The sequence below is a fragment of the Lutjanus erythropterus genome, chromosome 8, assembly GCF_056507025.1.
Source record: "Lutjanus erythropterus isolate fLutEry1 chromosome 8, fLutEry1.hap2, whole genome shotgun sequence".
Taxonomy (NCBI): Eukaryota; Metazoa; Chordata; class Actinopteri; order Lutjaniformes; family Lutjanidae; genus Lutjanus; species Lutjanus erythropterus.
Genome location: NC_139324.1, coordinates 32186557 through 32212707, shown reverse-complemented (window position 1 = coordinate 32212707; position 26151 = coordinate 32186557). Strand labels below are relative to the sequence as shown.

Here is a 26151-nt window from a genome sequence, read left to right as displayed (position 1 = left end):
TTTTGGGAAACTATGTTCACTTTTTGCAGAGAGATTAATAAAATATCAATTCCACTCTCATGTCCATTCAATATTGAGCCTAAGCTGGCAGTTGGTTAGCTTAGCTTAGCACAAAGAGTGGGAGTAAGGTTACATAGCTAGCCTGGCTCTGTCCAAATGAAGAAAATCCACCTGCCAGCGCGGCTAAAGCTCACTAATTAGGGCTCAAGCACAGGTCCCAGGAATCTATTGTTTGCCACGTACAGGGGGCTCCATAGCATCACCCAAACACATGTAATGGTTGGGATAATTTTGCCTGACAGGAGGTCGGCCATATTTGATCACATACAAGTAAATGCACAATTTAGGCCTGTAGGAAATTTACAGCAGCAGTAACTAAATACAGCATTTTTTTTCAGCGGTTTTCAGCACATAAAACCAGATCATAATTCTGCAAATTTATAAATTTACAATATGGCCTGTGTGTAAAAATGGCAATATGTGGTTTTACAGGGATAATGTGTGGAACTTTTTCTTGGTCAGGTGCAGTGACTTCCTACAGTGTGGTGGAGGTTGCCAGGCAACCATGGAGCAATCCCACACATTACTCTTAACCTGCTGGTAGGCAGATGCCTTCATAACAAAAAATCTCATATGATACATCTTTAGAACTATTTCTTTAAACAGCTGATTTAATGATTCAACATCCTATCAAAAGTTGAAAGTAAATAACAAAAAATTCCATAACATATACAATACATGCCGCTGTCTTCACATTCAGTGCGACATCACTGATTAAAACTACCGAGCTTTGTCACTTACTTCACCAGAACGTCTTTGTTTGGCGACATCAGAGCCTGAGACATTGCTTGAACAAACTGTGGCCAGTTGAAACCAGTATTGCAGTTAATGGCAAGGGTGGAGATGTCAGCAGAGCCTAAAGGGGAAGGTAAACATGAAAACTGGAATCGAGTTTATTTTACTATCTTAAATAATTTATAGGTTGGTTTTGTGTAACCTTTTCCATTCACTGGAAATACATATTAATTAAGGATTCATTCTTTAAATACATTTGTTTAGTTGCTTTGTACATTGTCAAATAGAAGAGACTTCACAGAAAAAAGTCTGTTTACTTAAACCTTTGACAAAATTAATAAAAAGAACCTTGTGAGTGAGGACTATGCTGACAAGGTCTTATAAAAGAATACGAAGGAAAACACTACTGCATGCTAATTAGCCCAATAAAGCACACCTACACTTTGGCACATGACCAAGTACGTGCACTATTTGTTCACACATTTGTTGGCATGAGAAGAGAAGAGAAGAGAAGAGAAGAGAAGAGAAGAGAAGAGAAGAGAAGAGAAGAGAAGAGAAGAGGTGGGACTCACAGTTTGCTGGCTGAGTTGTGACACCAGCCCTGTAGTTCAAAACCCAGTAAACCATGTGGAAGTAGTTCTTTACGCTGGGCCACAGTTGACTCTTCTCAATCTTTTCTCCTATATTCACCACGGCAAAGAAAACACTGCAAGGAAAGACATGCACTATTGAGAAAGTGAAATCATAACTGACAGCATGAAATGGGACATTAAGTCAAATTTCTGCACTGGAAAAATGTTGATAGTCCTGGGCCTTGAATACTTTATGTCAAAGACATGTCATGAGTATTATTTTCAAAACTGTAAGGCTGCTAATTACAAAATAGATTTAAGATGATATGATAGCCTGTATTCAATCATCTGTTCAGATCACAAGCAGTTATGCATCACATGATAGCACTATCGAATGAAACCCTGCAGGTACATTGGCACATTCTCAAGACCTTTGTTGAAGAGCCCCGGTAACATCCTGAGTAATGTTGTCTGGCATCCAGTTCATCCAGTACTCTCCACCCAGTTTCGTGACCAGACGTTCCACTAACGCTCCAAACTGCAGACTGTTATTGTACAACTTGTGCCACTCAGAGAGGATCATGGGAAGTGTTGCGTTCTGGCCTGGTTGGCCTGTGATGGTGGCATACAGTTCTTGTACCTGTGGAAAAAAGATTATTAAAAGGAAATCCACTTCATGTGTTACGTTTTTACATTTACAAATATAATAAACTAACAGTAGAGAAGTTTTAAGCCCCTAAAAAACATTCTCTATAGAATCAAATATTAATGTGTGTTCATGTGCATGACACCATGGCACATACTAAGAACAGGAAAATTCATTCAAAAGGTCACTTGCAGGAGGAAAAAAACCCACAAATTATTCAGTCTAAACTGTTAAAGTTAAATCAGGAAGTTGATATTTAAAGCTGGAACTGCTTTATTTTTCTTGGGATGGTTCAGTGCTGCTTATGTCATATATCACCTGTCTGGCAGAATTTCGAAAAATCAAAAAATTCTGTAAATTTCCACAGTTTCTACAAAATTCAGTCCTAAAATTACAAAGTTTGTTCCAAAATGATAAAGAAAAAGAAACGGTGTGACATAAAGTTTAAAATTTTTCACCTAATAGGTGAATTTCAGGCAGCATCACTTTGGAAAGAAACCCTTAAAAAGCAGTTTAATAACTTTTACCTTCTGAACCACTGGCTGCCAGTCCATCAGCAGAGCATGTTCTAGAGCAGATCTGTTCTGGCAGATCACTGATCTCCACACCTCGATCTTTATGCTCTTTGTGTTTAGAAGCCACTCGAAGGGCCGCAGGAGATCCTGACAAGTTAAACACTCAGATGCCAGACTCTAGTAAAACAGAGGCAAAAAGCACAAACTGATCATTAGCAGGTCATTAGTTTCACACCCGTTTATTCAGGTTCTCACACTGTGATTTCTTTTAATAAGTTATATGCTATTAATTTAAAATAAAGCTTTGGGAGTCTGAACAACGCCTGATTGCTCAACACATCCATGGATAGGTAATATTTTTGTTGTTTTGATAACAATTTACACTCAAAATTCATCGCTGGGAAATATGACTGTGGTAATACTGGAGGTTATTAAGTCCACAGCCACTATTCATTAGCAGTCAGACATTAAACAAAGCCAAATGTACTTATTTGGAAGAAGTAAATGTAAATTCATACAAAATGTCTGTCATAACTCTGTAATCTGAGTGCACATGTAACTTTGGCAAGCACACAAGGTGAAAGTTAAAAAGTGTCTCAACCTGTCTTCAAACCCGTCTTGCTTGGTCAGTTACCCAAATGTGCACTCCTACCCACATCTAAGCAGTGGCACAGGTTGTTATAAAAACAAACCGGAATGATGATGACATATGGCATAACGTTGTCCTTTCGGAGATTAATATAGCTTAAGACTTAGTTTATTACACATCAAAAATACACTATATCTTGAAATGCAGTCACCTTGGATCCATGTATCTGCAATTTTAAGTGGCTCATTTGGTTCAGAAATCCCTTGTGTCTGTTGGGGTGACCGGTCCCAAATACCAAACATAATAAATGTGCATCTTCTGTCATTATTTTGGGGATAATAACAGTCTGTCAAGTTACTTTAAAACGCTGTCAGAAAACTAAGGCTCAAGATTTGAAAGAAATGTGTGAATGCAATAGCGGTGGTTACAAATGTATTCTTACATCAGGACAACGGAGGGTCTCCCTGGGACTGGTTCTGGTCCAGATCATGCACTGGTTTTATTGAAGCAATGAGTAACAATTGGTTGAAATCCTATTTAATGTGCCATCAGTGGTTGAGGCAAGTTGTTTCCCCCCAACCTCTCCTCCCCAGACTCAAGCAGGCTGCAGGAACGCTGCAGGAGCGCAGGACGAGTGCAACACTGTCAATTGACCATAACAAGTGACGAGGAGTCCTACACTTCAAGTTGAACCAGTTTAACCTTTATAAACATCAGAATTTATTAGTGATTTCTTACAACTCATAAACAGACAAACAATAACACAAGTTACGGGCCAGAATTGGAATTTGAAGGGAGTCTGTGGTGTTGTTGTCCAAGACGCAAGTATATCATCTTTGCATGTTTCTTTAATCTCTGATACCATGGTCATTTTATACTATATACTTCATATTTTACATTTAATTTCATATTTAAGTTAAAGTATTTAAATATTTATTGTTTTTACTCTTATGTTACTGTCATTTTATAGCTGTGTCTGGTAGAAGAATTTGCTTTAGGATGAATAAAGTTCTATCTCATCTTATTTTAACTTGCCTTATCTTATCTTTTTTTACGTACTGGAGTTTGCCTCCATGATATAAAAAATGTGCCTTGTGTTCCCGTATACCACCAGCATACCTTCATAATCACTTCCATCACACTGTCCAGGACACGACCAATCCAAGCATTTGTCTGAGTCTGGTTCGTCAGCAACGTCAGATACGTCTTTTTGAGTTGATCGGCATCTTTCAGGGCATTTCCCATGATTTCTGCAAACCAAAGCGTGTACACAGCAAATATACAACAAAGACAAAGCCAGATCAGTTGACTGTCATACTTAGTGTTATACTGTAAAACAAATAACACAGTTTTAGAAAGAAAGGGCCCTTTTGATGCTCCAACATTGTGGAGTTAACTTACTTGACTTCATTTCTATTGTACAAAACATCCCAGAGGGTCGCTTTTATGAAGTGGTATAATTTTCCTTTGTTTTGTGTGTGTGTGTGTGTGCGCAAAGGTGTGTGTGGTAAGTCCTTTAGCCCAACTTCATTTCAACATTTTCTATCTTTCATCAGTCCCCTGAGAAAGGGTGTGAACACATTCCATTCACCTCCAGGTTTTACAAAACAGAAACCCCAGGGAGAGAAAACAGTGGTGACAGACTGTGACGGTTCAGGAGAGGCCTTGCTGTGAGCAGGACAGTCTTACCTTCTACGGCGTCGATGGTCAGTGTCGCTGACTTCATGGACTGGAAACCAGCTCTGAGGATGGACTGGACCACCGTGTCCACCTCTGGCACTGTTTTAATTATCTCCATAATCACTTGACCAACCATCAAAAACCTGCCCAAAGCACAAAGCCAGACTCAATATAAGTACAACTACAGTGGACACAAGACTTTTTTGTCTACAGGTCTCTTATGTGTGCAAGGAGAACTTTAAATTTCTAATAAGTTTGGCTAATTTCAGGGGCAAGAAAGGCCAACATATAAGAGAATATGAGATGATTTCCAGTTTGTTCTTTCTAATATAAGGTATCAAAGAAAAAACAATAAATTCTAGAATAAATTACACAACAAATGTTAACGGATTGTTACAAAAATGGCTTTTAACATCCAAAAATGTTATTTGTAAAATACATCTCCCAAACATATCTATTTTTTCTTTTATGTGCAGTAGTGTATACATAGATCTCTAGTGCAAAGGATATAAATGATAATGTACAGTGAGCAGGTTGTTATTGTCAAATAACAGCATGATGCAGGACCTCACCGTGAAGGGGTTTATTTCACAATTCACATTATTCTGCTTATTACATGTTTACTAACCAAAACATTGATGGGACATAAAATATTAAATTTAAAATGATTTTATGGCTTTATTTTGCATTAGTGACCTGTTCACTGTACATTATCCTGCTTGTTATACGGTTAAAAACCAAAAAAAATATTAATTTTAAGATGATTTTTGTGATTTAACAATAATTTATTGTTCTTCAACAACAGTCATAGCAATGATCTGCTACACAGAAATAACAGACCTTGGAATGCTGAAATTGACCAATCAGAATCGAGTATTCAACAAAGCCTTGTAATAATAATAATGATAATAACAATAATGATGATGCTTGTCTAAACATTTGTATGCTGTTCAGAAAGCCCATTCAGAGGAACTTTGCATGGCAGCAATTTTGACATGAAATAGATACACAACTGTTACCAATTCAACTTATTGTCCCTTTCAGGTCAAACAGAGTCGGGGTGCTGCTACAGTATTTATGCATGTTGGTTCACTGCTACATTAAAAGCAAGCTTAATCAGTATCATTTATAACACCTGTGCTTAAGTCACTATTTCATATCAATATGGCTGCTGTGAAAAAGGATTCAATCTAAATTGCTTTTTGTTTTTGTTTTTTTAGCACTGAAAAGCTGAATAGCCTATAATGGATTTGCTTTACAGCTAACTGGAAATGTGCAATTTTTTTTTCAGCCAAGGACTCCTTACAAGATAGAAAATGTGCCAGGTACTCCATCATGGACATCTGGGTGAAAAGTTTTCACCCAGATGGGCGTGGTTTTCAGAGAACACTATGGCTTTTTTATGCCAAAAAAAAATTGAGTGGAAAAGTACAAGCTAGTTTTATTTCTAAACTTCCAAAATTTGTCAAACTAGACTGAATACACATGCTTGACTGGTGGGAGTAGATTTATAAATGTATTAAGAGACAGTATAGATGATTAGATCGGAAACTGATCAATGAATGTGCTCGTTTTTTTTTTTATCATAATAATTTGAATAATAGTAGAGCACCCCAGACTCCTGGTCATCCCCAGAGTCTCATTTGATAACCACTTCTGTAAACAACAGACTGTACTTACAGCTCCTCCTCGGTGTTTTGTGGTTGTGTTTCTACGCTACGCCGGCTCCTCGTGATGTTGGGTCCTCCTGGGGACAAGCCTCCCATCAGAGCGTGCAGCAGCCCTTTGGCGAAGGAAACATCGTGAGAGGCGACTTGCCTGCTCCACGCCAGGACAGCCTGGGAATAATGTTGTATAAGTCGCAGAGGGAGGAGAAGGTAAGCTGAGTTAGATTGAAAACTTCAAAATTGTTTTAGCTACATTGAACAAATATGAGTAAATACAAAAAGTAAATCATTTTCTGCCCTCTGATCCTGTCTCTCGAGCCAAATTTAAACCAGGGCAGCAAGAAATAAGGTTTCTGTCTAAGTCTAATAATTTTTCAAACATTACTGATGTTTTCAAAAAACTTCAGACTACAAAATTTATCCTTTCGATTCTCCATTCCCTTTTTGAAATTAATACGAAAAATTTATTTACACCTTTGCACATATAAATAAGTGGTTTAAAAGTAACCTGACTACACCAAATTGTGAATTCCACAATATTCAAACACTAACGTTAGTCTGGTTAGCTTTTTAGCAAGAATAGTTTCGCAGTTTTTATTCTAACATAACTGGATTTAGCTTCTACCTCATTTATGTGCGATAACAAACTACTTTACCAAGATGTTAATTCACTGAAATTGAAATATTTATGAGTTTATGGGGTTTCAGTTAAGGCTAGGTGTGGCTATCTAGCTAGCTTTGGCAGGATTTGAGTGTCTTGCTTTAGCTAGCTGTGCAGTTTTAGCTCTGCACTAACATGCTGTTTTCTTCGGTGCATTACTATGGAATAAAATATGTTATATAAAATAAATGTCAAAGACTAAATAAATTTTGACTAAATACACAGGCTTGTGTCTGCATTTTGGCTTTATAAGGCAGTAAGGTAAGAAGAGCAATATGAATTTTGATTTTAGTGTTAACTGTCCCTTTCAGCGTGTTAATGGATAACTTGCACAGCTTTAACTTTGAGAGATTTAATCACTACATATGGAAGCATATGATGATTGAGATTGAATAAACTGGTTCATCATTAGCACCAGCACTGTATAGTGTTAGCAAATATGCACCGTGGCACTGAAACTGTAGGTGTCTGACTAATTTGACACGTGCACCTCGTTGCTTTATGCCAGCATTAGATCGTTAATTGATGTCCGGCTGACTGTTAGAGCGAGTACACAGAGTGATGACAGAGTTCACTAACAGCTTCTGATTGGGAATTATCTCATCAAAACACGTCTACCGTAGTGGCAGTGCTAATTGGATTTCTTTGAGGTTTCCGTCCCCCAGGTGCGACCTGGGAGTTACACTTGCTTGTTGCTATGGCCAACAGCTTGCCGGCCGCCCAAAGACTAATTATTCGGTGCACTCTGAACCTAATTACTTGTGAAGGTGGCACTCGAGAATCCCAATCAGGAGCGAGGACAGAATAACACAGACAAGCAGCTTGAGAGAGAACAAGCAGAAAAGGACAATACCACCCACACATATAAAGTAGCTGAGTCATTTCTGATGTCTGTGATAATCTTCTGTTGACAATAACAACATTCATGTCATTCTAACTGACCTGTTTTGCCAGCCGATCAGGACTGATGCAGCCCAGAAGCATGTCCACGGTGCCCGTGCTGCACGCGGCAGACAGCCACATCGGGTTGCTGCTGTTGCCACAGATGTAGTCACGCACCATGTCTCTGTCCAACATCAGGACGACAGCCTTGGAGGGAGAATTACAGTAAATATAATGATACTATGGTTACTTCTACTTCTTTGTTTCCATCTGCTTCCAGTCTTTATGCTAAGCTAACAGGTTGCTGGCTCTAGCTTCACATTTGGCATAGAAACATGAGACTGGCATCGATCTCAACTCTTGCCAAGAAAATGAGTAAGCATCTTTCAGAAGGACAAAAGAATTTATTCAACTTTACTTCCCTGTTTAATAACTGGTTTCTTAAGTCAGACTTAACCTCAAATGTGGCACAAGAGACTTCCGTGCTGACAGAGTGGGACGAAACCAGTTTGGCAAAATCTGCTTTATCTTTATCCAATTTAACTTTTGTTCAAACCTCACTAAACTTTAATCTCACAATCTGTTTACTGATGTTTAGCAAATCAAATAAATACAATGACATTTGGTCAATATAATACTTATAAAGAGGGTTGCAAACTCTGTGCATTTTCCTTAACCCATGAAAATGTCAAAAATTCTAACAATTGATTAATTATTAATAATTAATAAGATAAGATTCACATCCTTTTCTTGTTTTCATTTTTTATCATTTTAAGTTTCATTTTAAGTTTCCTCATTCAACAAATGGCTACAACAGACAAAACAACATCAAAAGAGGCACAATTACTGACATTTCTAGACTATTGATTAATTATTGACTAATACTTTTTAATCAGTTGAATTGTTAATGGTGATCAATCGATTAATCATTAATCATTAACATCTCTAGCGATAAAGCAAAGGTGCATGTAAGATAGAAAGAATACAAAACCAAGACAGGACCAAGACAGAACTCAGGACATAAAATAAAATAAAATTAAATTAAATTAAATTAAATTAAATTAAATTAAAATTAATTAAATTAAATTAAATTAAATTAAATTAAATTAAATTAAATAAAAACTAAAAGTTAAAAAAAAGTAAAATTAAAAAATAAAATAAAATAACATGTCTATTTCTTGAGTATATCATATGGGGGTATGTGTTATGACTTTGGTCAACACGTACCTTGTCCAGTGGTATCTTAACCTCTTGCAGAACATATTTCACCATCGCACTTAGTGAATTATTGTGCAACGTGACGACGTCTCCGAGTGGAATGGACACATCTAAGCAAAATCAAATCACATGTTTACATCCTTATGGCGGTGATCAGCACAAAACTCGACAGACAACATTTCTCTGCTGTTTTCCTGTCAAAGATGAATTGCGTTTGCATTGTTCCTGCTCTGAGGGAGCCTGACTCCACGCCTTCATTGTGACACAGCTTTTCAAGAAACGAAACTTAATTATAAAGGTATATTATGTAAGAAGCACTTTATTTACCCGCATATTTCTAAAAACACACACACATAATTGGCAAGTTTTTGAGGCTGACATTACAAGTTACCTTTTCCGGGCCAGTTTTGAACATATTGGAGCAGGCTGATGCCTCCAGCAAGCAGTGGATGCACCGTGGAGAGTGAGGCACCGGCTTCAGGGAAATTGGTCTGGATGATACGTAAAGTGCTAGAGAGACCACAGGGGAAGAACATTTAATGGTCAAAACAAGACAGAACTTGACACTTGACAGAACTAATGATTAGACAAACACACAGTTTGCCCTCCTGCTGCTCTGAATCCTTAAGTCTCAGCCTTCGTGGGCCATAAACACGGCGAGATCGAGTGTTTGAAAGTCAATATCAAATGCAGTATTTCAACACTCAAGGCAGCAGAGTTCAGCTTTATTGTAGCTCAGTTCAGTATTTCTAACCTGGACCCTATTTATACCAAAACAGGCAGAGGCGTTTGTGTTTCACACGTATTTACTTAAAGGTCAAAAATGCTGAAACCATAATATGAAACAAAAACTTTAGTCTGCAGCTCTTTGAAGCAAAGTGATTCACTTCAGCTGTTCACCTGAAACTATTCATTACTTCACTCACAATTAAGATTTTAAATCAAGAATTAAGAGCAGAACTTGTCACCTGATGAACTGAGGATTTAAGACCCGGTTTATATGTGTATCAGAGCCAGACAGATATATCGACTGGCAGATATCGTGGGCCAAATATTGGTCTAGCACAGCTACATCTGTATCAGTTTATATGTTGTCCATTCATTTTTTTACAGAGCATCACACAGGTTTGTTTTATCTATTACTTTATTTTACTTATTTATTTATTTTAAGGTTTATATGCTGAATTTTATGTAGATTTGATCCCTTTTCTTAATTACATTTGTTCTATTTGAGTGTTTTTTTTACACTGTGATACATTGCAGCTTGATGGATACTAGTGTGTTTCGATTTCCTCTTCGACTTATTCTTCTATTTTGTTCTACATTGAAGGCACATACAGGTCCAGTCAAAAGTGTGGAGACATTTCTCATTCAATGGTTTTCTTTCTTTCTTTTTTTTTTTTAATATAAAAAATGGTTCAGATTATAACAGCAGTGTACAAAGTTGTCATCAAAGCAAAAGGTGGCTACTTTGAAGAATCGAAAATACCAAAGAACAAAAAACTTTTACAGAGTTGAAGGTCGACAGGCGTGTAGGAGAAGACCACGTCTCGAGAATAAAAAGCAAAAAGACTCTTACACACTGTCCTCTGCGCTTACAACCAAAGATTTAATAACAATAATGTTAATAAACCTTTGCAAGTGCAGATGACAGGGTGCGAGTCTTAGATTCCTAAACAGCACAAATATATTTAATATATTTCTTGCTACATAGTCTTATAAATCCATACAGTTCCATACAGTCTAACGTATTAATCTATAATGTGAAAAATTAATAAAAAATAAAGAAAAATCATTGAATGAGAAGATGTGTCCAAACATGTGACTGGTACTGTATTTTTTACATACTTTTTTATATTGTGTAAACATAACTGCTATTCTAAAATTTTTGTTAGACATAATATAAGAATTACTAAGAAAATAAGATAAGCTTCACTATTTTCTTTTGCTTTTTGTTTCTTTGTTGATATTGTTTACTTCCTATAATGTAAGGTTTAAATGTCTTGTCTTGTCTTCTGTTTGGCTCCCTGGATGAACAGTTTTCTCTGTGGTAACAACTAACTAAATAAATAAACGCCTTCCCACAGCTGCCCTTTATTCATGTTGCTCCATCACTGACAGGACTTTACCCCTGTATGTTGGTGAGCAGGGACTCTGTGTTGCGCAGCACTTGGTCAACAGAACCAGACGCGAAGAGCTGTGGAATCGCCAGCAGGCCGTCCCACAGCGAGGTCTGATTCTGCAGCTGATCGAACACCATCATCACCGTCCCAGCCGCCGTCACCAACTGGTCTGGTTTTGTCGCCATCAGCTCCGTCAGTACCTGACAACCAGATGCAATCTCAGCACCAGTTTTGTGCAATTACAGATGTACAAAAATGTTTAACACACAACAGAAATAAAAGAAGATTTAACCTGGCATCATCACACTGTCCTGACAACAACAAGCCGACACTTTCTCTACTTGCACAATACAGTGTGATTATATCCGTGATATGAGATGCATATCTGTTAACTTCCTGTCAACACCACAGTAACGAGACCTTCACCTACAAACTTAGTGATTAAGTTGGTTACTTTCCACAGTTAGCTTGGTACATATTTACCATTTAATTTTGTGTATAAGGTTTTTGAGCATTTTGATAATAACTTCAGAGCATTAGATGATTGTGAGCTCGTCAACTTCATACACTTTTGACAGAAACAAAATAAAACTCACCAAAAACGTCTTGGCACGTCTTTCTACTGCTTCAACAATCACCAACTCTGGCATGATTTAAATAAACCCTTAATTCACCGTGTTAGAAGTTAAATTATCACAGGAGAGGAGTGAGAGGGAACTCGGACATCAGAGAAGCAGAAGAGAGAAACGAGAGAGAAACACTAAGGGTTTATTTTGACCAAACCAGAGTTGGTGATTGTTGGAGCAGCGGAAAGACAAGCAAATACATTTTTGGTGAGTTTTATTTTGTTTCTTTTGAGTATGAGTTAAGATAACAATGCTAGCTAGATAGCTAACTTTTAAACTTTTAGCTACTTTTAAAGTATCTAACTTAAGGATGAAGCATCACTAAGTTTGCAGGTAAAGGTAACGTTACTGTAGTGCTGACAGGATAAACGTCACACTACATTATGCAAGTGGAGAACACAGGCACAAACCCGCATACTGCGTGTATACAGGCAAACACAAACACACATACCCGGTTGAGAGTGATGAGTGAGACCTCGAACACCGTGTTGTTGGTGTGACAGAAAGTGATCACAGCGTAGGCGAGGGGGTCGGGTGTGGTTGAGTTTATCATGGGCAGCGTCACGGTGCAGATGGCCCTTTTCAACACGTTCACCGACTCCAGGATTTTGTTCAAGGTCTCCTGCGGGGGACAGGATTGACAATGATTCAGATTATTACAGGTGCACATTAAGTGAAGATGTTCATTCAGAAGGTATATGATTCCTGTATGTGCCTGTTAGCATTAATCGGGCCTTCACAGATGTGACAGTTAGCCACAATAACACACCTCCATCTTTTATAAAATGAGTTTTTAATGCAGTGCTGCTGGTTTTTCAGCCTCACCATTACAGAGATTTAATTAAATTCTCTGAAACTTTTAATGATATTATGGATTATAGATGGCGAAATCCCTAAATTCTTACAGTTTTGTGTTAAATTGTTGGACTATTTGCCAACACAGTTATTCACAAAGTGATGAACCTCGCTCCAACCATGTTTGTGAATGACTGAAAATTAACCTGTTTACCTGTCAAATGTTTTTTGAACATCCCACAACTTTCTCAGTCTTATGTTGCTCCTGTTCCAACTTTTTTGAAATGTGTTGCAGGGATCAAATTCAGAATGAGTGTATAGTTACAAAATCAACAGCAGTTTTAACATTAAATAAATAAATTGATTACAAGCAATGATTTGCCAATTGTTGCATTCTGTTTTTATTTATCGTTTACAAAATGTCACAACCTTTTTTGTAATTGGCTTTGTACAATATTTTTTGATTTTGGTTTCTTGAACACAGATCACATTGTTTATAGTTCCAATACCAACTGTAGTAATGAACCACTATCAATTAATCATTTTTGATGAACCCAATCATTTCTACACATGCTCAAAGACTAAAGATTAAAAGATTAATTACCTTATAACTAGTTAATACTATTCAGAAAATACTTACTGCTACATACTACAACTCAAAACATCTAAATATGAAGTGTCAGCATCACAAAAAGTAACTGTTATGACCAGCTATGCTTAATATTTTAAATAATTTTAAACACTTAATGAATTTACCTCTGAAAAACTGCACCTTTATCAAATGATGCACCTGATTAATTTAGCATGTGGCCGTATGTTTTTACAAATGTATTTGGATAAATCAACAAAGCCAGATCTTGAGACTTGACCTGCTTTGACTTTCCTGACTGAAAGTCACAGCAGGTGACACAGACTGACGTGTTGCAAATTACTTGTTTCAATGACTGTTTTTTCTTTGATTTTTATCCCTTGTCACTGGAGAAATTTTGAGTTGGTGTTGTCATTTTAGATTACTTATTACTTCCAGAATATTTTTTGGCTTTATTATAACACCATGTCCATTCTACTCAAACATAAAGTCCTATAAGAAGTAGAAGAAAGAGAAATTTGAATTTTACGTAAGTTTTCTAGGCATAAGTGTTCATCTGCTTTTTATAATGACCTATACACAAGAGACAAAACAAGGCTTCAAAACTGTGACACTCGCAGAAAGAGGCTTTTCTTTATTCTTTGCAGTTTTGTTCCTCTAATTATATCTTAACAATACCCACCTGATCTCCCAGAGGAGGTTTATTCATGCCGTTCGTGACAGAGACATTATGAGAGCTTCTTCGGTGAGACAGACCTTTAACCCAAGAACACATTGTGCAGCAGTTAAAGCAATGCTTAATATCACAGTCACCTTATTATGCAAACATGAGAAGGGGCTCAAGTAAATAAAAGTCCAAACTTTTGGGACCAAATGGTAAAAAAAAAAGTGCATTTAGTGTGGTTCTTCTCAAAGTTAGATCTGTCTGTTAAATACAAAGCTACTGGGAGAAAGTTAGCATAGCTTAGCTTAGCATAAATAAGTTGAAACAGCTAGGTTTGCTTTGTCACATATTAGATCGTTTGTTTAATTGTACAAAACCAAAGTAGCTGGTTCCTCCTGTTTCCACTCTTTATGCTAAGCTATCTGTCTCGTGGCTGCAGCTTCATATTAAACAGACAGATATCGATCTTCCCTGCTAATTCTGCACATTTCCTAAAATATCAAACTATTAAACTATGACATTTTTGTATGATGTCCATGTTTGTTTCATAATATTTTTTACAGGTAGAATCAGTAGAATTTCTCCGTGCTGTTTGTAAATGCACCAAAAGTCCCAGGATGTCAAACAGTGATGTCTTGGGTTGGTAAAACTCCAAAGTACAGCAAAATAATAAGGAAAATAGCAAATACAGGCAGGGGGCTGCAGGGTCTCTGCAAATAGGGACAACACCACACAGGGATGGTGTTTATATGAGCCTACACATTGTTTTTTAAAGAAAATGCTGCATATTATCCCTTTAAATATTCTAGAAATTAGAAAATTCAAACTAAATTCCCAGTTAGAAAACGAATAAAAATTCTATTCTACTTACTTTCACTAATGTGCAGTGTGTGGCTAGTCTATCTGCCTAAATATATCACAGCAACAAAATGTCATCAAATGTTCGTATGTGTCATACCACGTTTTAATGGGCCTCCTTGATACAAAAACATACAAAAGAGGCATGAAACTTTACGGGAAAACATGAAAGTGTGATTTTTGGCATTGTACATAGAAAAAAACTTCTGTGAATGAGGATAACTTACCCAAAACGTTGCTCAAGAGCTCAATCAGTGCTGCAGGATCGTTTTCGGAGTCTTTGGGGAAAGGCAAACTGAAATTCCCCTTCATGAAGTCCTCCAGCGAGGAATCCTTCAGGGACGTCGACCTGCCACAACACAGTCAGAAGGATCAGATGACACGTTTTAAAAGTAACTCCACCAAATTTATTGAAATTTTAAACAAAAGTCTGTTTTCCCTCAGAGGGTTTCTTGTCATCTCTGTGAAAAGTTGAAACATCTTCCAGGGCAGTCAGTTTTTATTCTGAGTACGGACGACGGCAGCACGATTCTTGTGAGATCGCGATTCTTATTTTTTTTTTCAACAAAAACATTTATTGGACATGTTGCCATCTGGGCAGGAGCTTTAAACAGACAACATAAACATGGGATTTGAAAAAAAATTGAAAAAAACCCTCAAGTTTATTTTCCTTTCTTACTTTAAAAGATAAAAGTGATCCACTTAAATGCTGCTGAATATGAAAAAAATGCAATATAAAGTTAACAGCTTTAGGATAAATAACCCATATTGTTATGAATTGAGATTTTAATTAATTAATTAATATATTTTTTAGATTAATCCTGCAGCCAAAGTATAAACTCAAATATAGAATTTCAATGCCACATCAATTTGACAGAGGTATTAGTCATTTTGTTTTTTCAAAATGGCAAGATGCTAAAATTATACTGCCCACTACAGTGACAGATACATATTTAGCTTCAAACAGAGACCTAAAATTCCAAGAACATGTTTCGTTTTTTCCAAAAAGACCGATGATGAAAACAGCCTGAGAGAAAACCTGAACCAAACAAAAGCTTGACTAAAATTAGCTCGGCTGGAGATTTGCACAGACCATCATTCATCAGCAGACTGAGGGGCGGACGAACAGGCTTCGTTATCTGTGTCTAGAATTTAAATTTCGGTGACAGCACGACAGCTCAAGTAACAAAGGCAGAGAAAACAATTCATTTCCACGGACTGATGTTGGCATTTAACACTTGAACTGCAATAAACTAAGAGGACAAGATTCCATAAACAAAAGGTGCCTGTTTCTAAAAGATTATGTAACTCCAAAAGCGTTGAAAAGGGATTTTCAAAAAGTTATCAATCATCTATGGCTATATAACAGAAAAAACATAGATATTCTTTAAAATAAAAAAAAAAGGTAAAATATTTTAGCCACTTTTGTGACTCAAAAGTGGATGAATATGGCATCATAAAATTGTTGTGGGTTATAATTGGGCAAAGGAGAGTTCCCGTCACAGCAGGGATGTCTTCTGTTGGCAAGTTTCCATGATCACAGTGACTCATCATCTCATGTGCTGCTGCTTTGCTCAGGTGTGTCCCTGTCTTGTGACTCGTGTACCTTCTGAAAACTTTTTTTTTTAATTTGAACTCAGGCTGAAATCTGAACCAGGCCAACAGAGACATTCAGTACAGTTAAGATGTGGAGATTACACAAAACAGGATCGACGGAGTTATACCCGGTAAATTGATAGTTAATTAAACTTTAGTTACTAACTATTTTACTGGTAATAAACATTCAAATAATGTGCATATATACTTTAGAAACGAAATATTAAGCAGTTGTAGTTATAGTCATCAGTTGCAGTTTTAAAATAACAATCCAAGTAATGTTTATAGAAAACATGTCCAAACTCCAAACTCATCAAATGTGGCAGCTTGGTCAGCAGCCCTACGCTTCAAACTGTGACGCTGTCGGTGCTCGTCTAGCATCAGTTTTGCATGTGTGGGGCTCCTCAGACAAAATAGCAGTAATAAATATGCAACGTCCAGGTAGAATTTCCAAATAAAGGCACAGAAATTGCACAAAACCTACTAAACCTACTAAGTACATAAGGTATTATAATCATCAGCAGCAAATAACAGCCAACTAAATAATGTTTATAGGTGGTTTATTTGTCGTAACAGATTAATTTTTATTTATGGCATTTTGTTTTTGGGACCATCTGGACGCAAAGATGAATGGACTAGATTATCTGTGGTTATGTTAAGGTCGTTGTGACCTCACAACGTGCGTTTTTGGCCAGTATTCATACACTAATTATCACAAAATTTGTGACACACAGATGTCTAATAGAATACGAGCAGCGCTAGAGAGTAATGATTTACGTGTAAATACTTACAGAGTTCAAGTTAACTTGTTAAGTTGAAATACTCGCCGAGGAGTCCCCGTTTGAAATGTCGGGCCAGATTAAGTGTTTTTGTTTGCCCATTTCACATTAATTAGAGTTCAAATTAATGACGAATGTTCGCCAGTAAGTGTCTCTTTATGAGTTGTAAGAAATCATTAATGATCTTTTAGAAGGAGTAGATGTTTATAACGGTTAAATTGAGCGAAGTGTGAGACAGGCGGCTGCTTGCTTTCAGGATAATGGGCTTAACTTTATATTGACCGACAGCTAAATATAATTTTAACATTTATTGTTATTTAGTATTATTATGAAGTGTTTGCAATTATTTCGATAAATATGCATTTGTTGTTTCTGTGGTTTATTTCAGATAAAAGGATAATACATTGTATTATCTGTAGTGATTAATGGGGTTACCTTTTATTCCTGGAGGATTTCTGGTGTAACTTCGATGCAGTTGGGTCCACCACGTGTGATTTGTTGTAGCAGTGGCTGTCTGTGTTGCACATGAGGGTCTGCAGGAAAGGGAAGAAGCCGGTGCTGGGGAGGTTTCGGGGTCCCACATAACCTACAGGAGACATGACAGAGTTGTTAAAAAAAACACCATTTCCATTTCATTTCAACACTTACTAGGTACTGACAGCACTCAAATGTACTTTTTCTTTATTTATTTGTTAAAATTTGGGTAAGTAAGCATCTCCAGATTGTTTAAACTCTATTTAGTTTAGTTTAAATCAATAAACTAGGATTTACTAAACTGAGATTTGATCCTAATTGTGCAAAATAAGTCACTTAGCTTTGCTTTGCTTAGTTTTAAATCTTGATTCACTGATTTTAAACCTGGTATTCCTGATTCAAACTGATCTTAGATTAAATGAATCTTTCTTGTTGGGACTCAGTCTCAAAAGTTGAATTCTGTTGCGGATGGTTTAACATTTTTAGCTCCGTGTTTTGGTTCAAAATGTTTCTATGAATTGGCCAAATTTGTTTTTCAGAGATATCTCCAACCACAGGATCCGGAGCCCAAGATTAATTTTCCATTTGTCTGTATCACTTCCAATAAGTAACTCAAACCATCCTTTGTCAGAAAACAATCTCAGCCATTCTTTAAATTCAGAACGAAGAAAAGGAAATCTGAAGAAGATCAGGTTGCAGTTAATCCGCTGTGAGTAGGCTGACCTTTCTGGTCCTCATTCCTGTTAATATTATCTAAAAAAGCCATGTTTCATCTTGGCACGACACATTTCTCTGGGGGAGAATAATGGCCTGGCAAACAGTGTTTGACTGAGCTTAGTCATGGCAAACTAACTTTTAAATTACATCATACCTCAAGGCTAACAAACACGCTCACGCAGCCAATTACATAAAATCCATGTACAGCTCAAATAACTGGAGAGAAAACTGTGAAACTGCAAATGATTCACTCATGGGAACAATAAAGAGGAAAGTATATTCAACAATAGTAATTAATTTGAATCCATACAATCAAACTGAAGCTGCAAGAGGCACAAATCCAATAATGGGGACAACTTTGTAATTATTCATAATGAAAACGTGGGAGGCAGCTGAAACTAGCATGTCTATCCAACAATAGCAAAAAAAAAAGCATATCATTTGGAGTATTCATATATTTATGGAATAGAGTACATGCCTATAAATGTGAGCCATTCCGGGTTTTCTACAGGTTTCAGCAAGTTAAATTTTTTAAGACTATTATCAATGCAATTTAATACCTATTTTTGCACTGGCAAAAAAAAGCGTGACAGCCATGAAGAAAAATTAAACTCTGGAAACACCTTTCTGTACAGTTTTTAATATTCATAACATGGTGATACGCTGCATTAACTGACAAACATTATCTAATAAAGCTAATAACAGAACCTGATAGAAATTTACATTTCTCACTGTTTTGTTCATTTTAGGGACGCCAATTAAAGTGTGGATCTAAACCTTTCTCATATATTCATGGGCATGTGTTATGTTTGCTTTTTTGCAAGTTGGTCTTTATTGACACCCCCTCAGGTTGAGCTAACGTTAGCCTAGCTCATCAACAGATTTAGCTAAAAACACAACATTGAACCAAAATCACATCTGAACAACTTTATGTCAGAAGTAAGGCTCCTCCAGTCGCTGTCCAGTTTGGGGATTTTTACTGTAGGAATAATATTATTTCTGCAATATTTTTTTTTAACTTGATGTTAGTTTCATTTTGTATCTGTTGAAGCGTTTTTCCCCAAAGACACATTCAAAAGCAAGACATTAATACAGCTTTATGGTGTTAATTTCATAATCTAATTTATTTTTAAGACCTGTCTAAATCAATGTTAAGTTATTTTATGACCTTTTAATGCCTGAAATTATGATTATAGGAGTTCAAACTTTTTAAAGACCCCTGTGAACTCTGCCATCTTATGGGAAGAAGTCATTGTACATTTCTATAATCATCATAAGGAATGATTTAATAGCACTGACTCGCTTTGTGACAAACAAGAGCCCCGAACTAAATTAAACTGTCTGGCTGTCTGAGGTCACTTTAGACTGTGTTTGCAGAGTAATTTGCAACACTATCCCACCTGATTCAACCCTAAGTCTGATGAGATACTGAAGCTGGTTTTGTTGTCTGCATGGTTTTGGGTGTGATCCATTACTGTGCCTGTTTCCAGCACGAATAAACACAAGCAGCCCACCACACAGCACTTAAAGAAGGGAGGGGAAGATCCTGTTGTTCAGATTCAGTGGACAGATTATACATTAGGGCTCTCTGGGGTTATCAGATTGCACATGAATCCCTGCATCTATAGAATCTGATCCATCAAAAAAGACTGAACAAACAAAAGCAGGAGGGTTAGCTGCTTACAGTTAATACCAGATCTAAGTGCAGTGTTAATTTTACTGATGCTGTATATAATGCAAAAGTATAAACTTCATCACACATTCTGACAGGTGTATATAAAGTTAAAATGATCCTGATACTGTTTCAAAAGGGTTGAGACAGTGACTTTGAAAATGTATTCCAATACAATTACTAATTAGCCTGCCTGTTAAAAGATGTGGTCAGTAATTTATACAAGTATCACAATATTAAAGTAATATAACTTGATTACTTTCCATTGCTTTTAGATTACCTCTGGCGTTAGTAGCTGGTCTGTGTAGCTGATGTTAGTCGTTCTTCTGGGTAGCTAACATTAGCCATTGTTCTGTGTAGCTAACATTGGCGGTTAGTCTGTGGAGCTGAGATTAGCAGTTGGTCTCTGTAGCTAATGTTAGCGGTTGTTCTGTGGAGCTAACATTAGCAGGAGATCTGTGTAGCTAACATTAGTGGTTGTTCTGTGTAGCTAACATTAGCAGTCTGTCTGTGTAGCTACCATTAGCAATTGGTCTGTGCAGCTAACATGCACAGTTCATCTTAACTGTAAATATTTCTAAAAATTAAATGTTGAGTTCTTGTGATGATGACAGTATTTTGACAGTTGAAGACAGAACTGTCACTGTACTGTGACGTAGATCTTCTTCTCTGATTTAAAGACAAAATAACGTTGAAACGTACACCCAGTGAGAGCAGTGAGTAATAGGTAAACCAGCTAATCAACTTTCTGTAAGATTAGCTGGTTTACCTATTACCTATTTTGGTATGTAATTATTCACCAACCCTGCTTATTTATTAAAGAACCAGGCTTACTGGTGACTGAAAGGCATGTGGTATATTTTTCCAAACGAACTGGTTGCACTTTCTGCCACTCCCTAACCAACCAAACACTCACCTCTCATCTGTGGGCGTTGGTGGCGACACAAAGGCAGATATCAATATGCTTCATGCACGACTTTCCCTCTAGAGGCACCTTTTCTCGCATTTGATGCAGACAAATGAATGTGCTCACAGTCAATTGGGTTTACAAAGTAAAGGAGTGCAAACACCGTGTCAACAGTGTGGGGATAGGCTCAGATCTAAAGAACTATTCATGTTTCAGTTTACTTTGATTGTGAAATTGGAAGTCCAATAGTGCGTCGCTGCCATCTTTCATGATGCCAAACAAAAACCCAGCAGTCGGTATTGTGTTTAAGCAAACCTCGTCAGACTTATTAAATGACCTGTTTTAAACCGTTTTCGAAGTGATGGCAGACAGAAGATCTTAACTGCAATATTCTGAAAACACAATGTAGAGAAATTATAATTGTTTTAGAAAAGGAATTTTCAATGTTTCTGTTTGTAAAAAAGTAAATGTCTGTCTTTAGCAGTGCCAGGGCTGCTTTAGGCTCTATAGAAGCTTTTTGTTTGCTTAAGGATTAGTATGTTGTATCATCCTGTTTGTGATTATATAATAGTAAGACTTGCCTTTGTGACGACATGTGTTTGTGTGACATACACATCACTGTACAGTAGAGCTACAACGATTTACTGATTATTTATCCACAATTAAATTAATCACCAACTATTTGATAATACATTCATTATTTGCAGTTATTTTCTGATAAAGAAATGTCCTAATTCACTGATATCAGCTTCTCAAATGTGAATATTATCTGGTTGCTTTACACTTCTGTGACAGTAAACTGAATATCTTTGGGTTGTGAACAAAACAAAACATTTGAGGACGCCATCTTGGATGCGGGAAAACACTGATCAACACTTTTGTCTGATTTTTTTTATGGACTAAACAACTAATCAATTAATCAAGAAAGTCATTGATAAATGAATCAATTATGAAAATAATCTTTAGTTGCAGCCCTGCTATACACTTTACACATTGCACCCACAAAGATTACTTTAATGTAAGATAAGTTCTCATCAGTTTATAAAAACTAGGTTTAAAATACAGATTTAAAATTAAGCAGAGCTCTATTGCACAATTGTAAATTAAGTTTTGTTCAGTAAATGAAAGCTTATAGATATAAACCAAAATTAAATAAAGTTTAATTAGTATGGAGATGCTTGCTTACCCAAATTAAATAAAAAAAATAATAAACAAATAGATAAAAGATTTGAAAGTGTTTCTTAATAGAATGTTAACAAAATATTGCCTTATATCTAGCTAAAAAATTAACAAAATATTAGTTATTGTCTGCTAGCTAGCTTAAAAGGTGACAAAATATTATTGTCTGCTGGCTAGCTAATGAGTTAACAAAACTTTACATTGTTTGCTAGCTAGTTAAAAACCACAAGTTTAGGAATTTATATGGACTAAACAAATAATCACCAAAATAACTGACAGATTAATAATTTTTTAAAAATAATCGTCAGTTGCAGCCGTACTATAAACTACACGAGGACATGGGTCAAGCCACTGTTTTTTTAAGTGTCACACTTACATGGCTCTCTGACGACTGGAGGGAACTGGTTGCGGGTCGCAGCGATGATGATGAAGATGATCAGAGGCCAAGTGATCAGAGTGAGGGACCATAGCTATAACACAAGATGTCATAAAACAGTTATAATCAGTTTAAAGTAATGGCTATTGTACGCTGTCATATTCTCGAAACAGGGAACATCTGTAGAAGTGTTGTTGTTCATGTCATTTATTCATTTTTAAAAGAAAATTAAATAAAAATTCACTCACCGGCTGTCTGATAACTGTCAGCCAGTTCTTCCAGAGAAGAAGTTGCAGCTGCCGGAAGAACGCCATCAGTAGAGGAGACTGAAATGTAGATATGAAAATTATCGATCCATCATTCACTGATTGTGTGCAGAAACTACAAATATTTTGTGGTCAGATAAGAGATAAAGATGACATTTATTATTTTTTTTTAGTCTCTATGTGAGACTTCTTAAAGGGACAGTTCACCCCAAAACCAAAAATACATATTACATATCAGCTGTAGTGATGTCTGCCTTCTCTTGAATGTAATGGAACTATATGACGCTCTGCTTGTGGTCCTCAACCCCCCCCCCCCCCCCAAAAAAAAATAAATAAATAAATAGAATTTTTTAAACTCAAATGCAGAAATGTTTCTCTACAGGCAGTTTCATGTAGGAAATACTTTGTTTCTACCATCATTCCTGCATGAAACTGGTCACAGCAGCACGGTCTGTAGATTATCTTGTGGGCTAACTGGTCGATGAATGAGTTTATCAACAGTGGGTTTTTTTTTGTTTGTTTGTTTGTTTTACCTGCGCCAGACTAATACTGGATTCTTGGGGCTGATACCAATACAGATATTAAAAAGTAAAAATAATAAAAAAAAAAATAAAAATAATAATAATAATAATAATAATAATAATAATAAATAAAAACAACATCAATAAATCAGAAGAAAAAGGCGAACAAATATTCATAAAATGTTGCCTATAAAGCTAAAAGTTTTAATATAGACACTTGTCTGACAACATACTTTCTTTATTTTTATTATTTTGTTATTATTTAATACCGGAGACATAAGCACTATATGGACATATGTAGTCAAAACAAGGCAAAATATGCTGCCGCAAGAATTGATTAATTAATTGGTTATTAATTGAGATTTTCCGGTCTCTTTACTCCCTTCTGACAGTAAACTGAATATCTTTGGGTTGTGGGCAAAACAAGACATTTAAGGACACAATCTTGGCCTTTAAGGAAACACCAATCCACATTTTCCGCCATTTTCCGCCATTTTATAGACAAAACAACTAATTGATTAATCAATAAAGTAACGACGGATTAATCACAATGAAAACAATCGTCAGTTGCAGCCTCATTATGCACAAATACAGCAAATCAAATTACTTTTTATTACGCATCCTACTTAAGTATTAAAGTCACCTAACATGAACTCTTAATAATGAAGTAATAACGTACCTTTAAGCCCTTTGTCCTACCTGTCTGCGTCTGTCCTCTTATTGTGTCCAATTTATCTGTAGTCTAACTGTAGCTCCGGGGCTCATTAAGAGGGACATGGCGCCAGGTGGCCCCTAGCAGGATGCCCTTTCCATCAGTCGGTCACGGCAGAAAAAAACTGAACAAATCCACGCTCGAAAAACAAAAACAGACAGTTTAAAGAAACAGAGAAATCCTCCTTAAAAGACGCTGCAGCGAACCGCGCAAGATGAAGGCGACTCCAACCTCTGTGTCTCCTGCTGCTGTGAGTGTGTGAGAGGGTAAATCTGTGAGGAAGGGCGTGTCCTCTGAAAGACACCTGTCCACAAGCACATGACACCTGTACCAGCAATTATGTTATGTGACCCTCTAAGTGTCTCATCATTCACTCAATACTTCTCGTTGTAAAAGCTGCATTGTCAACACACATTCAGCGAGTGACATTTTACACATTTTTTTTTTATTTCTCATGTCACCAAAATAAAGACCCACCATTGCTACATTTGAGGATCATCTATTCAAAACTAGGTTTAAAATTACTAGCCAAATCCAAATGTAAAATTAGGCAGAGCTCACAATTAAAAACTAATCCCTGTTTAGTAAATACTCTGTTTTTCTTAACAAAATTATACGTTGTTTGCTAGCTAGCTAAATAGTTAACAAAATGTTGGATTGTTTGCTAGCTAGTTAAAAAGTTAACAAAAGTTACATTGTTTGCTAGCTAGCTAAAGAGTTAAAATGATACATTGTGTGTACATTGAGCTAGCTAAAATGTTAACAAAACATGTTTGCTAGTTAGTTAACAAAACACTACATTGCTTGCTAGTTAGTTAAATAGTTAGCAAAAAGTCACATTGTTTGCTAGCTAGTTAAAAAATGTTTGGTGCGTTCAAATGGGGTTGTGTTTATGAGATGATCCCTCCCCATGTTGTGTTCACAACATTGTGAACTGGAAGTTTTCTGTTAGCTCAGAGTTTACAATGTCATGTTCGTGACTTCCATATCATAATTACGAGTTCATGAGTTCCTTTTGAATTCAGTAATAATCTGCTAGCTAGCCAAAAAGTTGACCAAGTACTAAATTTTCTGCAAGCTTGCTAAAATGATAACAAAAGGTCACACTGTTTGCTAGCAAGCTAAAAAGTTTACCAAATATTATACCATTTGCTAGCAAGCTTAAAAGTTAACCAAATATTACATTTCCTGCTAGCTAACTAAAAACCTAACGAAATGTCACATTGTTTGCTAGCTAGTGTCAGTTAATCTTGTTTGCCTACTCATGATGGCTCGCCAAAGAATTAAGCTCTAATTTTTCAACCTGTAAGAAAAAATTGTTGGACGAAGTGATGGAGCAAAATGGCCAGTTAAAATCCAATCCATCTAAAAAAAAAGTGGCAGCCATTTTTAACATTAAAATTCCTCAAGTGTAAGTATTAGATCACGATACTTAAATGGAATTTAAAGTTTTGGTACAATAGAATTTAATTTAATGTAGATTTAGAGTAAAAACTGAGGATTAAAGAAACATTCAAATCTTTAATCTGTCTTCATTTTAATTTAGTTTAAAAGTTTAAAGGAGGGAGCGATTCATCTGTGTTCAAGACTGAATGTTAAAAAATTACAAAACATTTCAAAATTACTACAGGGGAGAGTACTTATTCAGAGCAACACTAAGCATCACACTGCACATGCAGTTACCTAAGTTTGTGAGGTGTTGTCGAGGAGGTGGTCTCCACAGGGAACGATCACACTGATATCATGTAAGTTATCCACGGGGAAAAGAAAAAACAGCGGAAGGAATTCTCTAAACGCTGCACATCACATGAGTATGTTGGGAAGGGAAAGACAAAAGAAACGAAACTACAGTCAAGAAGTCAAAGTTTCAGCAAAAAAAAAAAACAGCCCATTAAAAACAAAATGTGGTTGAAGCTATTTCTTCCACACATGTCCAGAAATACAACTGTTAATATGACTAATGCTGAATGACATGTTGTTTTCGATTAGCACATGATGCACGATGATGAATTCACTAATTTACACTAAATTCATTTTCTGACTGTAGCATGTGCAAACTTACATTTTTTCCC

At 36.3% G+C, this 26151-nt stretch overlaps 1 protein-coding gene across 1 annotated transcript in view; it reads right to left on the bottom strand.

Moving 5' to 3' along the window:
• Positions 1-24316, bottom strand: part of abca12 (ATP-binding cassette, sub-family A (ABC1), member 12) — a 118344-nt gene extending 94028 nt beyond the window's left edge. The window contains exons 1-18 of the mRNA XM_084725330.1: positions 24067-24316; positions 22829-22906; positions 22581-22674; positions 17691-17841; positions 15108-15229; positions 14041-14114; positions 12426-12596; positions 11355-11548; positions 9617-9735; positions 9235-9335; positions 8068-8214; positions 6478-6635; positions 4807-4940; positions 4237-4367; positions 2541-2705; positions 1799-2007; positions 1368-1501; positions 802-916 (exon numbers count right to left, since the gene is read on the bottom strand). Coding sequence (XP_084581456.1) covers positions 802-916; positions 1368-1501; positions 1799-2007; positions 2541-2705; positions 4237-4367; positions 4807-4940; positions 6478-6635; positions 8068-8214; positions 9235-9335; positions 9617-9735; positions 11355-11548; positions 12426-12596; positions 14041-14114; positions 15108-15229; positions 17691-17841; positions 22581-22674; positions 22829-22894 — 2285 coding nt within the window. The 5' untranslated portion in view covers positions 22895-22906; positions 24067-24316. The remainder of the gene's footprint in view (positions 1-801; positions 917-1367; positions 1502-1798; positions 2008-2540; positions 2706-4236; positions 4368-4806; positions 4941-6477; positions 6636-8067; positions 8215-9234; positions 9336-9616; positions 9736-11354; positions 11549-12425; positions 12597-14040; positions 14115-15107; positions 15230-17690; positions 17842-22580; positions 22675-22828; positions 22907-24066) is intronic.
• Positions 24317-26151: the final 1835 nt, after the last annotated feature.